Source organism: Danio rerio, chromosome 6, assembly GCF_049306965.1.
Source record: "Danio rerio strain Tuebingen ecotype United States chromosome 6, GRCz12tu, whole genome shotgun sequence".
Lineage (NCBI taxonomy): Eukaryota > Metazoa > Chordata > Actinopteri > Cypriniformes > Danionidae > Danio > Danio rerio.
In genome coordinates, this window is record NC_133181.1 from 43,936,953 (window position 1) to 43,954,286 (window position 17,334).

Here is a 17,334-nt window from a genome sequence, read left to right on the forward strand (position 1 = left end):
CTTCTGGGTAAAAAAAGGTTTTCTTATTTTTTAAGTATTTTTTTTAGCTTTGTTTAATTAAAACGTTTAAATATAATAAAAAATACATATAATAATTAAACTTAATAATTATATTTTTATTATATAATATTTTTCCCGCGGCTCCCCTGACATGCTCTGGCGCCCCCCAGGGGAGGCGCGCCTCACACTTTGAAAACCCCTGCCATAGAAGAACCAATTAGAGAGCTTCCAGTGAACAGCTCTGAAAACAACCACTTCTTTTTTTTATTGTGAAATGCAAGCTAATTATCTACTGAATTATTTTTCACTACAAGTTACTTTAGTGCATTAGAAAGGTCCAGTTCTTGAAGGAACCATCGATATCAAGAAGTCCAGTTCAATTTGATATTGATTCATTTGAATATCTCATATACTTTTACATTATATGTCCCCATGACATGTCAAAATAAGGCACAAGCACTAAAATGCTTAATATGTTTCATTAAAATTTTCTAAAAATCCAGAACATTTTTGAAATATAATTGTTTTACCAGTATTGCATAACAACTGTTGTGGTACAAACATTTAAATTGCGAGTTTTAATAATAATATTTTTTTTTTTCTTTTGAAGCGATATCTATCATAATTTGTTTTCATGACAGATTTCTGCAAGCATATAGCAAACAAATGCTGGGAGTCCATCACCCTTTGTTAATGCACATTATGAAGTATGGATTGACACCGGCCCTGCAGGACTGAGTTTGGGCACCCCTGGCTTATAGTCCCTTTATCCATTAGGGGTCACCACAGCAGAATGAACTGCCATGTTATCTATACATGTTACTGCCATGTTACACAGCGGATGCCCTTCCAGCTGCAACCCAGTACTGGGAAATACACTCTATTATTCACACACAAACACTACGAACAATTTAGTTTTTATCAATTCACCTTATGATGACCACCTTACGAATTAAAATCCGCCCTCTTCAAGACGTTTCTCATCTATGCAGGTGTGTTGTGCTAAGATCTAGCTCCTTCTTGTCTCAACATACCTGCATAGATGTTTCTAGAAAGCCTAATAAGAGCTTGGTTAGCTAGCCCAAGTGTGTCTGATTAGGGTTGGAACTTAAATTTGCAGGACACCAGCCCTCTCCAAAACAGAGTTTGGGCACCCCTGGACTAAGACAAAGGAAAATAAATAAATGGATGAATGAATGATTGAAGATTAACAAAATACTACTTTTTAAAGCAGATTAACGTGCACATATTAATTGGTCAACAAAAACAAAAACATTTTTGAGCTGGGCTTTAAGGCTTGTCAAGGACTGTTATGCTTCAATAAAGAGCTAGTAAGCATTGTTTCATATCAACAGCCAATAGCATTTAGTTATTATCACAGCTCTGCCAATGAGATTGGTATCAAGTGCATCAAATGAAAAGCAAATGAGAAACGTCTTGAAGAGGGCGGGACATGTCTGATACTAGAGAGCATTTGATTGGTCAAGATTTGATCAGAAACTGAAGTTTGAGGTGCCGTAAAAAATTGTTGATCCATTTGAGCGGAGTTGACAAATTGCAAACTTTGGATGTTTATATCACTTTTAAATTTTCTAAATGCAATTTTTTGACCGTTTTGGTGCACACTTACCAACAGACTAAAACTAACATCTAAAACGTTGTACTTTTTACCTTTAAAGTGTGCTACAAATAATATCTGGTGTGTTATAAGTTTTATTCATCCATCAAGTGAAAATAGCACAGACTAAAAGATTGGAATCTAACCCTTAAAATGAGTGTAGAAAATAGATAGAAGCCTATGATCAGTGTTCTTACCACTGTGTGTGTGTGTGTGTGTGTGTGTGTTTTCTCAGCTGGGGAACTCAAGGAGACTTCACCACCACACATCCTCTGCCTGCAGTCAAGGTGAAGCTTTTCACAGAGAGCACAGGCGTTCTGGCCCTGGAGGACAAGGAGCTCGGCCGGGTAACACTCACTCTTTTCTTTCGGACTTTTCTTCCAACATGTTTCGTTCTGTTGCATTTTTTTCCTTTGGTGATTGATGATTGTTTGTCGTTACGGTGTAGCTGTAGAAGTGATGTTTTACTTTGTAATTCTGCTTTTTGCCTCAGTCTCCCGCTGATTGATGCCTGTGGCAAAAAGAGAAACTTCAGTCTTGAAAATCCTTGTAAAGAAACCAAAAGTTGAACCACCTTATTTGCAGATAATCCTTTATCTACTCATCAGAGATAAAAATTGATAGTATTCTGATAGAATCTGTAATTTGTTGTTGTTTTTTAATTAAGTGATTCAACAAATCATCATTATTTTTGACTAATTGTATTAATTATGCCATAATAATTAAACACAGCAATCAAAATAGATAATTTATCTATACAGACCCGCAAAGGTTCAAATTGTGGTTACAGATAAATTCTATACTAATATATAATTATATACCATAGAGCGCAAATAAAGCTACAAGTTGGCATGTCCAACTGTCAGCATTTTGTTTGTGTGTCATCAAGCCAACCCCGGATAAACTAGAGAGGCAGGGCATGAGCAGAGCTAGAGAATCTTGCTAGCATTTTGCTTAGATGAGTTTCTCTTTGGGAAAAACTTTTAAAACTGCATTACCTACGATTTTTTTATGTTTTGACCACATGTGCTTGGTTTTATAATAAATCAATTTATTGTGTTTGGTCTTTTAAAAACAATGTTGTAATACATTGAGCCTCTAAGCATTGTTCGTATAATGTTTTTCTTCATGAGGAAAAGGCGATTTACTTCCAAATACTTCAAATATAGTCTGTGTTAATAAATGCATGGCTATTTATGAAATTCGGGCATAAAACTGTACGACAAAGTTTCAGATGATTGTTCTTTAGCTGCATTAAAGTTTTAAATGAATTTATTTATCATTTATAATTAATCTTAAATGAAACAAATACATTTATAGATAAAATGATGTAAGAATTTGACTTACCTGGGAAATGGAGGCCACTTGAATGGTTTGTGAGCACAATTAAGTGCACAGCATGATAGCTGTTAAAAATACTCTAGAGTTCAGCGGCTAAGGTAATGTGACAGCGAGCCCTTTATTTTGCAGACTTAATATAAATGAAACAAATGAGTCATGAAAATCCCCCCCCCACCCCCATGGTAGTCATGAAGGATAATATTAGCCATACAGGCATGCACCAAAATCTTTTGTACCAGGCTGTAAACACGTTTTTAACAGCTGTAATATTGGCAATTTAGCATTGCAGTCAGTTACCATGTGGATTTACTGGAGCCAGAGCAAGCCCCTAAAGGCGAGTCGATGAATTGCAATTTCAGTTACTTCCGTGCTAAGGCTGATTTATACTTCTGCTTCAAACGCCGGCGTATGCTACGGCGCTGACGCATAGCCCTTCGCCGTGGCTATCGGCGTCGCTGACGTGCACCTCTCAAGAATTGTAACTACACGTCGCAACGACGCGTAGCACAAGCTCTTTGATTGGTCGGCTTGGTAGAGCTGACGAGTCTGGGCAGGACCGAGAGCCGCGCGAATGGCGCGAGCTGGACGCGAGCCCAATGGAGCGATTGTTTACAAGTGTGGAGTCTCGTGAAGGAGCTCCTGATGGAAAGTTTTGTTTTGTGTTTACCTCATAGTTAAAGTTGTTGCACGTCCGCCGGTTCCTGCCTCAAAATGAGTGAGTTTGAGCCATTTGTACATCCCGGAAGTGTTCAGGAAAAGCAAAACAACAGCGAAGAAACTCAAAACAGAGGAACATTTACACCTCACTGCCAACTAGCGTTTCGGAAGTGTTAATGCAGACCAACAGAGACAGCGCGCAGAAGTATAAATGCACAGCTACGCGCGTTGCATGCGGCGAGGGTTACGCCGGTCACTTGACTCAGAAGTATAAACCAGGCTTTAGCTTCACAAGGGAGAGCCATTCACGAAGGGTTGTATGTGTTTGTTTCCTTGATCCATGAGGTTTGTTGCATGGCTTACCCCACAATGCTGTCAAGGCCGATACAGCCAAGCTGTTTGTGTGCAGCAAGCATTTTTGTCAGGAAAACGGTACGAGAATTGGAGAATGGCAGACTTTGTCTTTTATCAGTTGAGTTCGTTACCATACAGACACATTGCCTATATCCATGCTGCCATGTTCGCCTATGTTTAAAATCGGCAGGGTTAATAGTTGAAAAAGACATGGCAAGAGACATGCTACACGACTATCCACTGCGTCTCCTTTCAGACCCAGGGATTCAGGAGAAGAAAAGTCCTTATTTATAGTGTTTAAATAATTTATAATCTATATATAATCTTTATAATGATGTTACAAATTGTGGTTATATGGAATTAAGAATAACCTATCATATATGTAGCAGGGCATTAAATTAATTAATGTTTATGTCTTTGCATTGAACTAGGTAAACTATAAAATCATGGGTGTCCTCATGTTTTATGTCTGATTTTTTTAGTCTGATTTTGAGCGCCAACTAACAGATGTTGGCTTTGCTCCCCTCTTTCTCCCCTGCTCTGCCGGCCAAGCCCATTCCTCTCATCTCACAGCACTCCACACCACATCTCAGAGCATTTAAAAAAAAAATTCTGAGGTAGACTTTAACTGAATGAGGGGGGTTTTATGACCGTTTATTAAAGCCATTTTTTTTTTTTTTTTTTTGGTGACAAATGAATTGTAATATTGTAAAATCTTGACATAACATTTCACAACTCATACTGTTTTTTTACTGTATATTTGATCTAATAATTACAGTCCTATTACACATGAATAATAACTACTGTATTAAACCAGGTGTATGAGATTATTAAAATATCTTTCCATCTTAATTCTAATCTTTATATTCAAATTTGAATTGCAAATCCTGTGAAATGGAATTTAAAAACATTTAACATACATTTAAGGATTGCAAGCTCCTTCAATCGGGACATTGTTAACATGTTTTGTTAACATGTTAAGATGACCTTGACTGCCTCATGTGTGCTGTACAATACAAAAACGTGCCTGAGTCTTCTTCCAGACTGAGGTAGGCAGGCATCTCTAAGCCTTTAAATCTAGCTAAGAAATAGATGATGCCAACTTATCAGAGAGAGAATGAAGAAGCACACGGGAGAATACGAAAGAAACTGGCTCTTCTCTGATAAGGTGCCAAGAGAAGAACCGCACAGTCCAACTCTCAGTACACAGAGGCATGAGCCAAAATTAATTGAACGTTAAGAGTTTCAGTGGAAATAAAATGCTGACTGGCAAAGTAATGTGTCATTATCAGCTCACACCCAGACTCACAACCACACAACCTGTTTATCCCTTTACCCAATGTATCATGTGTGAAAATGGTTCTAGGGCTGACACTGCCTTTAGGATTACTGTATGTTATGTACTGTATGTTAAAGGGATGGTTGAAAAATTAAAGTTCTGTGTCCTGAAGGAAGGTCATGTGTGTGGAGGGATATAGGGATGATATCCAGAGCTAGACAGAATCTGCAGATATTTTTTTGTATAAATCAATATATTTACACATAATTACATAAGTAAGTAGACTCAATGAGAGCTAGACAGAATCTGCAGATATTTTTTTGTATAAATCAATATATTTACACATAATTACATAAGTAAGTAGACTCAATGATGTGCTAAATCAGTGTTTCTTAACCATGTTCCTGAATGACCACCAGCTCTGCACATTTTCCATGTCTCCTTAACCAAACACACCTTATTTAGATCATTAACCCAATAGCAGAGACTGAAAAACCTGCAATGGATGTAACAAACTAAGGAGAGATCCAAAACATGCAGTGTTAGGGGTCCTCCTGGAACATGGTTAAAAAAACACTGTGACTACATCCGAAATCGAATACTTCCATACTGTGGTCCCCAACCCCAGGGCCGCGGACCGGTACCGGTTCGTGGATCAATCAGTACTGGGCCGTACAAGAATTAATTATCCTTAAGTTGGCAGATAAAGTAGCTGAATTTAAAGCCAAACTGGATTTGTGGGGACGGCGCGTGAACGGAGGCATATTGGACATGTTTCAAACATTAACGGGGATTTTGTGTGAGACTGAGCCTGCGCCCTCACTCACCAAGCTGGTGCACGATCACCAGTCTTCGCTGTTAAAGGAGTTTGAACGCTACTTCCCAACCTTAAAGGACCCACAAACGGCCAAGGAATGGAAAAGTGACCCATTTGTTAACAAAGCAGCTGAATCCAGCATGTCCGTGCAAGAAGAAGACCAACTGTTGGAGATTGCAAATGATGGCGGCCTTAAAACAGTGTTCGAGACAACAACTCTGCCGGTGTTCTGGGTTAAAGTCATAGCAGAAACAGTTTTGCATGTCGAGATGTACAGGTCAGGTCAGCATGTACTAGACGTGCACGCGCTCTTTCCGGCAATCATTGATTTAGCGTTATGGACAGTTTTTGATGTTATAATATGTTATATTGTTGGAGCAATGTGTTAATAAAGTTATTACGTCCTAATGTTATAATAGCATAATGTTGGAGCAATGTGCTGATAAAGTACCACATGAGTACACAGTGGACTCACATTTATTATTATTATTATTATTTCTACCTTCCGGTCGGCAGTAAAATTGTCAAGCGTTGACCGGTCCGCAGTTAGAAAAAGGTTGGGGACCACTTCTAAAGAGTACGCTAAAAACAGTATGCAAGCCAAGTAGTATGTCCAGTTTAATGGATGTCCTACTACTTCCAGCGAGATTCTGAATAGTGCATCCGATGCACGCTGCGCTATCACGTGATGCCCTGCGAGAGAATTAATGAATGGGAGTAAAGCAATGCAACTGACGCGGGTAGGTCACGTGATTATGACTAAATGGAGGATGTAGTAAATCTGAATTCTATTCATACTGCTCATATTCATACTGTATAGAACATACTTTTCTAAAGGTCGAGTAAGGCAAGGCAAGGCAAGGTCGAGTAGAACATTTAAATTCAAATGCACTGCCTACTGAGGCAGTTTCGGATGCAGCCAATTATAAATAATCTGCAGGAATCTGTGGATATCTTAGATTATTGCTTGCAAAAATTCTGCCTACAATAAAAAGGCCAACTTAATGTAATAATAATAACACCTATGATTTATTACAGTACCGTGTGTGCAGTACAGTTTTGTGTTTATGTTCCAACAAATTTGGACTTTAAATTTCCTTTCATAAAATCAGTCGAGCAATTAAAATCACTGAGATTTTCTGACCAAACGTGCTTTCATATCACAGAATGAGGAAGAATTCCAACACAGGGTCATTCTAAAACCATAGCCTTATATACATTTCTGGAGAGTGCGAATTATGTAGCCAGAAGTATAAATGGTTGCATTTCTTGGTTAAAATAAATGCTATAGGGCGGTATGACAGCATTCTTTTTCACGCTTTCCAGCTGACCGCTTACCTCCATATGGACGGCTTTACTTCTGTTACCTGTTTGTCCAGTTAGCACACCATATACGTCAGTGGATTTGAGAAGCAGAGAGGGTGGGTAAGACAAAAACAGAACCCTTATGTGGGTAAGACAAAAACAGAAGCCAAGAAATAAAACAAACAATAGGGTGAGAATGTGGTAAAATGTGAAAACGTGGTAAAAATCAGGCGAAGGCTTTTTTTTTTTTTTTTAACTGTCGGTTCAGTTTAGGTTAGTGGGTGGGTGGGTCAATCGGTGCTTTTGAAAACACTATTGGTTGGGTTTAGGGAGGGAGAAGGGTGGGTCAGTCGATTGGTCAGTCATTCAGTCAGTCAGTTGACAGCGGCCTCTGGTGGATTTAAGCAAGAACAGAAGGCGCGAATGACACTTGCGAGTTAAATTTGAGATTTAAAAAAGCTCACTGTGGCCTGGCCTCTGGTGAATTTGCGGAAACAAAAACTGTAAAAAAATAAAAATTAAAAATTGAAACGTAGCTTCTGGCATGTATTTGGCGCTCTCCATAAATGTATGTAGCGGTAAGTTTTCAGAATGAGCCTGGGTTAAATGAATTCATACTATGTTATTCAATGCAGTTATAAAGGCTAAGTCAGTTTGCATTACTTTAGACATGTACTTTATGCTTATAAAATACCCAGGATGGTTTGAAGAACAGAATAATCCAGATTTTGAATAGAGTTTGTGTTCATGTTTGATCCATTGATCAGTTTCTATCATCTTGATCCTCTTTGCTCACCAGCAGCCATAGCTGATGGCTTTTTTTCAGTACCTATATGTGGAGTTTATGTGTGAGGGTGCCCTCTAGTGTGCAGTATGAATGAAATAAATAACATCACAATGTGTGATCACTTTTTTTTCATGGGTTTTGCACCACGGTCCTGCAAAGTTTATTTCCAACGTGCTTTAGCACATCTGCATGTGTATTTTATATGATCCTGATACATTTGAACTCTCTTGGACTGCTTTATTTAAAAATAAATAAATAAATATAACAATAAAAATGAAATTTAATACTTTTCTCTAAAGAAATACGACTTGTCGCTCAGTAGAGAATTATGAATTTCATAATTAATAATGTTATCACAATAAAAACAAAAAAAAATGATATATTAATCCACATTGCCCATTCCTAGTGGGAAGACATTTGGTTAATTAAATAAAGAGTCCTCAATTTGGGTGTGTCGTTTTTCTTTTAATGATGAAAGTTTTGCCTCTGAATTAGTGGTTGCTGATTATGGTTTGATGAATTGTGATTGGATGGATTAATAATCGTGATTCTTTCATGTTGAATGATAAGGTGGTTCTTCACCCGACTCCAAACAGTCCAAAGCAGGCAGAGCTCCACAAGATGACTGTAACCAAGGCCTGTCCTGATCAAGATCTGAAGATCAAACTCGCTGTTCGCATGGACAAGCCTCAGAACATGAAGGCTTGTGGGTAAGGGATTTATTTTGGGTAGAAGGATGAGTGTCTTTACTTTACATAGATGATACTTTCTAATGCTGGGTTCCCACCAAATGTGAATTTAAATATTTCCATGAATAGATAACATACAAAGTTAATGCAAACGGTGCGAATTTATGCAATGATGCAGAATGTGTGATGTGTTTTCCACAAGTACACAGAATTTGCCACAAATAAATCAACTTGAACAGACATTTTGCATGAGGTGAAAACATTTGGAGTAATCTAGAGAGAGTTGCAGACATGTTCACTTTGATTTGGTCTGAAATCATGAACATAAAAGGCATAAAACAGTATCATCTAATGTTGGTCAAATAATACAGCTCTAAATTGTATCCAATTTAACTGTATTTTTGTCTGAGCAAAAAATATTGATTGTTGAAAACATACTGTAATTTACAGACATATGTGAATGTAACAGGAATCATTTCGTCCTGTTATTTATTTATTTATTTGTTTGTTTATTTATTTATTTATTAAAGAATCATATATTTTTGATTTTCAGAAGACACCTATTGAAATGTCATACAGTGAATAATAAGTAGTTTATAAGCGAAAGTTTTTATCAGATACATAACTTTTTGATAAAAAAAATGTTTAGGGTTTGCCACTGTCTGTCAAAACGCTACATTTCTCCCACTTAACCAAGTTTATTTTCTTGTAAAATATAATCTAATTTAATGTTAGCACTCATTCTTTTATTTATTTTAACAAGTACAAGTCAGAATAAGTATAGAATATTTTCCATATTTTTTTTTTCACTGAATAACAGTGGAACATTTTTAAAAGAAAAAAAACCAGATTACCAGATTTGAATTTGAGTGAATGAGTTTAAGTAAAATACAGATAAAACTCATGATATTCTTTCAGGTATTTATGGGCTGTTGGCAAAAATGTCTGGAAACGCTGGAAGAAGCGCTTCTTTGTCCTGGTCCAGGTATATCTTTTGAAACATTTATTCTATGCGGAAAGAAAAATATTGAATATAGTCCAGTTTTGTTTGATGTTCTAATTCTATTTGATTCTTCAGGAATTTCTAATGTTCGTATTGGCTTGAACCGTGTTCAGTTTTCGTTTTTTTTTTGTTTTTTGCATAAGATACAGATTTAACCAGATAACCTAAGGAGTCGCATACACCATATTAATTCTGTTTGTTTATATTTTACTACAGGTAAGTCAGTATACCTTCGCCATGTGCAGCTATCGAGAGAAGAAGTCAGAGCCACAGGAGCTGCTACAATTAGATGGCTATACTGTGGACTACACCGACCCACAGCCAGGTAATACTTTCAAACTCACTTAGTTCTCTTATGTAACACCTTTGTGAAACTATTCTCATGTTTATTAGATGTTATTGGAACATGCACTCAATCTTTGTTTACTCCACTGGGACCAGATATAATTTTTAATCAGCTAAAATAATTGCTAAAAGGCTCATATAGGTAAAGTTAGTTCTCAAAAAAGAGTTCAGCATGATTCTTTGCAGGTACTCGTCAAAAGCTGCAAACAGATTACATATAGCAATAGAACAAAGAGCACTCTTTAATTATCAGCTGTTAGTCAGCGCCTGCTCTTTTTTTTCCTGGTCATTGCGCCTTTGCCATGTGCTGTGTAAATACAGACGATCAGAAACGAGTCACTTTTAAAAGATGACGTAAGCAGGTCATCAAAAAAATCGGATACCGTCTCAAAATCGGAATTGACCATCGAGATCTGCGGTGTAAATGCAGCCAAAGAGATCACGACAAGTGAGGTGAGGCACACGTGAGCTGGTTATTACTCTAATCATCATTACCTTTATATTTGCGTGACTGTTTGCTTTATACAACTGAGAACGTAGTCCCAGTTGACGTGCAGCCACAGTCACAGTTGAGTCCAAATTAGCCTGTTTAATCACAGAAAACAGGAAATGTCAATACTACTATAATTTTAATATGACATATTTAATAATAAAATCAAATAATTATAGTATAAAATTTAAGTTAATCTAATTAGAAGTTAATCTCGCTGCCCTCTTGCAGGATCGCACTAGTGGGCCACGGTCCTCCGGTTGAGAATCCCTGGTCTATGACACATAGACATTACCGTGCAGAATAGTTCATTATCTTAAACATGTTTAATGTGTTTTAGAACAAAAAGGACTGCACATAAACCTCAAATCTGATTTAGATTTTGTCTACAAATAGTCCTTTACATAAAAATTAGTCTACAGATTGTTTTATTAACAGTTTGGAAAAAGGTCTTGTTTTCTTTAAGTTTCATTATAAATTGTTCACAAATAAAAAGCATGACAATTCTTACATGCAGCCCTTCAAAAGTTCCACTAAATATATCTTAACTTTTTAGAAGTACTTATTTTTTCTCGCTGTGTGTGCAGGTCTGGATGGAGGCCGAGCTTTCTTCAATGCAGTGAAAGAGGGAGACACTGTGATCTTTGCCAGTGATGATGAGCAGGACCGCATCCTATGGGTGCAGGCCATGTATCGAGCGACTGGCCAATCACATAAACCCGTCCCGCCCACGCAGGTCCAGAAACTCAATTCAAAGGGCAAAGCTGCGGCTCAGATGGACGCCCCCATCTCTCAGTTCTGTAAGTAAACATCCACATAAAGCATTTCATTATAATCAGGACAAAAACCAGACTGATATGGCCAGTTAATTAAATACATACCACCATAAACCAATGACAGCCCTGTTATTTATAATGTCGTCCTCATGTCGCATTACCTCGAGATGTTAAATGACAACACCACTTTGGTCACCAAGTAGATAATGAATAATAAATGAATTCAGGTTGTTGTCAGGTCGAGTTAGTAACTCTAGTGATGTCACCTTGCGCTCAGCAACTAAACAAGTAGCAAGAAAAGGTAAGAGTGAATGTGTAGTTTATAGCATTGTGTTTATTTCAGTGTCCGTGTCTTCGTTTGTAGATCAGCTATAAGATCTGCGTTTAATAACATTTAAAATAGCTCAACCTTCCTGTAAAGGTGTAGTTTATTCAAAAATGAAAATGATGACATCCTTTGCATCCTCAAGTTGTTTCAAAAGGATGACTTTCTTTCTCCTGGAGAACACACACTTTTTGTCTATTTGTTTCTATCATATGGGTTCACCGGACGATTTTATTAAAGTGTCCACACTGTTTGTTTATTTGCATGCAGAGCACCTTTCAGATTTTGTCTTGTTGTGTTCTGCAGAAGAAAAAAATTCAAGATGTTTGGAACGACACGAGAAAAGATAATCAGTGAATAATGACAGAATTTTCATTTTTGGGTGTACTGTCCCTTTAAGGCTAAAACGTCAACTTTCATTGAATTACGATTCTGCCACAAAATGATTAAAACAGTTATCCACGCTAATACCAAGCCTCTAAATAATAATAGATCCTGCTATTCAGAACCTTGTCTTTTGGTGTGCATCTACTTCAGCATCTGTCCATAGCGATATATCTGTCTATCACAAAATGTCTCTTATGGAAATTGATACACTGTTAAAATACAACCATTATGTTTTAACAACAGATACGAAAGCTAAAGGTAGAGGTTCTGTGTTGTTTTTCCATTGATTTCTTTGTCCTGTTTGTGAATGTTTCCTGTGGTCAGATGATTCCCTCACAAGTTCAGATGCCATTCAATTTTCTCACTATTAGACAGACCTCTTCCCCTCTGAAACATTATTACACTGTGTAAATGTTTCACCCTCCACCTTAACACAACCCAAGTGGTCTTGAATGGCACAGAGTAGTGGAATATACAACATGTTGTAGACACGCATACATACAAACAAACATTGCTGCAGACGTTTTTGGCAGATTCTAGAATACTATGAAGGTGCTGTCTATGTATTAGTATGTGATCTAGTAATCTACAGTGAATGTTAAACGCTAAAAGGACCAAAGTTATTTTTGGTAACACTTTACAATAAGGTTTTCTTTGCTAGCCTTGTTTAATACATTGATTACCATCCAGCAGACACACAATGCCATAGGAAATTATTATAAGGTTAGATTTAAGTCGCCTGCATCTAAGGACAATATTATGTTTACATCCAATTATGATGTGAAATGACCTTGATATTTTGTTGATTTTAGGTTGTGTTGGAAAGTAACCAAAATCCAACATCTTAAACTACAAGTGTCAAATCCAGCTCCTGGAGGGCCGCAGCTCTGCACAGTTTAGTTCCAACTCTAATTAAACACACCTGATCGCACTAATTGAGTCATTCGGTTATGTTTGAAACCTACAGGTAAGTGTGTTGAAACAGGGTTGGAACTATATTGTGCAGAGCTGCAGCCCTCCTGGAATGGAATTTGACACATGTGTCTTAAACCAACAACATATTGACGTCAAACAGTGGCAATCAAAATCCAATGTCTCATAGACGTCATATTAGTAACACGTCAAGCTGTAACATCATTAGACGTTGATATTTGGTGGATTTTATGTTGCCTTGGAAAGTAACCAAAATGCAACATCTGTCTGACGTTAGACATTGACGTTGATCTAAAGTTGGGTTCTGTTGTCATCGCGATTTTCATTTCCAAACAAAATGCTACGTCCCACAACGTTGGGGTACAATGTTGATGTCCTGTGCCTGCTGGCATGGTCAGAAATTTACATTGGGAAAAAAAGTGTAAATAAAATTTTCACTCAGTAATTGCTAGTAAACGTGATCAATAATTACAATGAATTGTAGAATTAGATTTTGTTATTAACTCGAATTATTGGTTTTTCATTTTTATTTTATCTTTCGTTAGTTTAATTATTATCATTTACAATATATATTTTATATTTAATATATTGTCTTTAATAGCCCTAGATTGAAATAGTATAGTTTCCTAGTACTGGGTTGCGTCTGGAAGGGCATCCGCTGCATAAAAACCTATGCTGGAAAAGTTGATGGTTCATTCCACTGTGGCGACCCCTGATAAATAAGGGAAAAAGCCGAAGGAAAATGAATGAATGAAATAGTATAAACAATATGCATTTCTGATATTTATGAATAATTTGAAAAAGTACTCTTTGTATAGTTTATTACTTCTGATTCATTTATAATAGACCTTTTTCATTGCTTTTATAGTTTATTGAGATTTATTCATAGTACACACATTACATGGTCAGACAGAATCTTCTGAGATGTCTTGCTATTTCTCTGCAGAATTTTATGAAAAAAAAACTATCATAACCAAATTATAACCACAAACTAATATATGAAATAAAAAGAATACCTTTTTAATTTCTATTTAATGTTTACAATGCAAATCCAATTAGACTCACTTAATTGGTAAACAAAGCAAATCTCTTAAATAATCTGCTAAAAGACAGAAAATATTACTTTACAAACTGTATTGTAAATAAGTCAAAAAACACTTCCTATTTGTCAAAAATATGAATGAAATCCATTTAAAAACTGAATAAATATACATTTACACACTTTTACACAAATAAATAAATAGATTCAATGATAGGCTAAAAATCTGAGGACATCTGCAGATTTCTGCATGCGCAGATTCCTTGTGGGCCTAATTATAAGTCATACAACTATATGTAGAATATGTTTATGTAGAAATAAACATTACTCTTTAGATAAATGAAAACCCTTTTTTCTTCTGTTAGTGATTTAAATAATGATTTTTAACATAATAAACCTTATTGTAAAGTGTTTTATTGAAGCAGTCACGTTTCGGAAATAGGCTGACATCTGACTTTTATTTTTAACTCGATAACCTGGATTTAATCTGTCAGCAGTTTATTTGCTCATTTGTTTACCAAAAGCAGTACCTTCATAGAATCAGTTTAGCAGCTGATACTGGCATGAAATACACATTCGACTATATAAATGTCTGAAGGTAAGTGTATTTGCCAGTACAGTGTTCGTAAATGTGATTTAGCTGAGTCAGGTCTAGATTGTATCAGTGTTTTAGAATCCTGTCAAAATCCTCTGCAGCTCAGCAAACCATTCTTTCTTTCTTTCTTTCTTTCTTTCTTTCTTTCTTTCTTTCTTTCTTTTGTTCTTTCTTTCTTTTCGTTCTTTCTTTTTCTTTCTTTCTTTCTTTCTTTCTTTCTTTTTTTCTTTCTTTCTTTCTTTTTTTTCTTTCTTTCTTTCTTTCTTTCTTTCTTTCACTCTGTCTTGCTCTACTTGATCCAACCACCCACCAGTTGAAAGCGCACTATCATGTTGGTACAGGTCGTTGTATTTTACGTTGTGTTTTTTCTTTACTTGGTTCATGCTTTGCTTGTACCCTTCTTTAGTCCTGCAGCTGTAGTGGAGTCAGGGTTTTCGTGTCTGCTTTTTTCCTTCAGCCTTGTTGCTAGTCTTTATGTTATTCTGGTTTGTCCCTTCTTACCCTGCTGTCTTCTAGCTGGACTCAAGGGTAAGTGCTAACCTGTTAGCTAGCACCAAGTCAGATAATCCTAAAACCATTATCTGACCAATGCAACGTGCTCTCTCTCTCTCTCTCTTTATCCTTTTTCTCTCGTTCTTTTTTTTTTCTCCCTCCTCCTTTTCAAATCTCACTCCTCATGCCTTAGACCTAAGTAGATTATGTTACTTTTTCCGTTGGACTTTTTTGATGATTGTTCAAACTACAAACTTTCATTACTCCTGCCAGTTTAGGTTGCATGTCAATTAGTGCGTTTGTACTTATCATTCAGCTAAGTTAATACTGGCTATGATTTATTTGCATAATTGCCTTCTCTACATAAACATCATTGGCATCACAAAACCTCTCAGAGTAAAGTAGAAGATGGAGTTTGTCTGGTCTGGTCTTATTCAGATTGAATCAATTCTCAGAAATTGAATGGTCAACTAATTGAGAATGTATGCATTTGGGATGAACGACAAAGCTAAATCACTAACAGCAGCAGCAGCAGAGAAGTGCATTTCTGACTACTTGGACTTTACTCTTGAGGGTTCAGTCGCATTTATAATTTCTTTAATTTCCAACTTGAGCTTCACAAGAGTTGGCAAATATGTAAGTGGAGTATTCTGAATGCCAATGTGATGGAGCAGGCGCTGCCGTCCCTCCTCACCGAGAAATACTCCTAATTCTCTTTGGTCCAGAGGAAATGGGCTTTTTTAACGTAGTTCCTAAACCCAAAGTAGATCTTAGCAAAGATAGCGCTCATTATTTGCACCCGTGTGTGTTTGCCCTTAAACTGCTTGAGTAGGTGAGCATTTTGATGTCATGTTGTCCATTCAGATGCTGATGGAAAGACAAGTTCATTTTCTTCCCTTTTTTTTTCTTCGTTTGATTACACTCCATTCTTTTTTTTACAGAGAATGAATGAATTAGCCTCTGTGGGCTTCTTGCTAAAGCCGTGTATTTGCACTGTAGAAGAATAATGCTAGCCTGTTGGCATGCCACTGAGGTGGCTTGCTTGTCAGTGTGCTCAGCAACCCACGTGAACACACTGAAAAATCTCTCCAGTATTGTCAACTTGCAAATGCTAAGAGAAAAATACAGAATGCTAATGAATAGGCAAGCGGAAAATGTTACAGCAATTTTTCCCCTCCTATTTCCTTTTCTTGCATGTTATTGGAAAGCACAGTGGAGGGTTTCACTGTGTTCCTGCATGTAAAAGACATCCATCATGTAAAATCATTTTTAAAACGTATGGTAAAATAACATGGCAGCTTATTAGCATAAGTCCTAGTCTCATTTAAATGGAAGGTGGAAGTACATTATTTTAATTAATGCACAGTTGAAATGTATAATGCAAATGAGGAAGGCACATTCTTTAATCACAAAGATTTTAGGACACCTTTTCTTATTTCCTCCACGGTTCATATAGCTGTGGTGTGTTTTTACTCATCCTTTTTTCTCATTTCGTTATCGTCTTGAGTTGCGTAGTACTTTCTTAGGCTTCTTTGTCATTCGTTCTAATGTTTACCTTTTTTCTCAACCCATTCAGTTTGTCTGATATCTGTCATTTATTTTCCTGTGCCTCTATTGTTTGTTTGTTTTTTCTTTGTCTTCTCTCTTAGTTTAGTCTACGTCTCTATAACTGTAGTGCAAGCCAAAGAATAACATAGGATAACATCAAATTAGGCAGTATTATAGTATTTGTTTGTTTAATACAGGGTTCAGGTTTTAATTTTTAGTCATGTCTTTAAAATAAAGAGGTGTGAGTTCATTGTTGTTATGTAGACACACGATGCACATTCTTTCTTCCACATTTCCCCCTCATTAGAGCACGTTCATCACTGCACAGATTTAGATTCTATCATTCTGTTGCTAATAAACTAATTCATCTGGGGGCCAGAATAGCTTGATGTTTATTTACTTTTTCCAAAAGAAAATTAGCATATTATTAGCATAGACAGTTGTGCTATTTGGCTACATTTAGCCTATAACATTGAGCATATTAAAGAGCCCATGAAATAAAGAACTTTTGTCTTTATGCATTAGGTTTATCTACATTATTCTGTTTGTAGATG

General features: G+C 36.5%; 1 protein-coding gene across 27 annotated transcripts in view; it reads left to right on the plus strand.

The window, feature by feature from the left end:
* Positions 1–17,334, plus strand: part of cadpsb (Ca2+-dependent activator protein for secretion b) — a 188,532-nt gene that overhangs the window by 123,830 nt on the left and 47,368 nt on the right. For 25 of the 27 annotated variants that reach the window (XR_012408105.1, XR_012408106.1, XR_012408107.1 and 22 more), the window contains 5 exons: positions 1,854–1,965; positions 8,729–8,868; positions 9,766–9,832; positions 10,067–10,175; positions 11,273–11,485. Coding sequence is in view for 19 of the 27 variants with exons in the window: in XM_068222029.2 (XP_068078130.1) it covers positions 1,854–1,965; positions 8,729–8,868; positions 9,766–9,832; positions 10,067–10,175; positions 11,273–11,485 (641 nt within the window). In the remaining 8 variants the exon portion in view is untranslated. Of the gene's footprint in view, positions 1–1,853; positions 1,966–8,728; positions 8,869–9,765; positions 9,833–10,066; positions 10,176–11,272; positions 11,486–13,830; positions 15,269–17,334 lie in introns of those variants that run through there. The other 2 variants (XM_073954408.1, XM_073954409.1) reach the window with 1 other exon arrangement.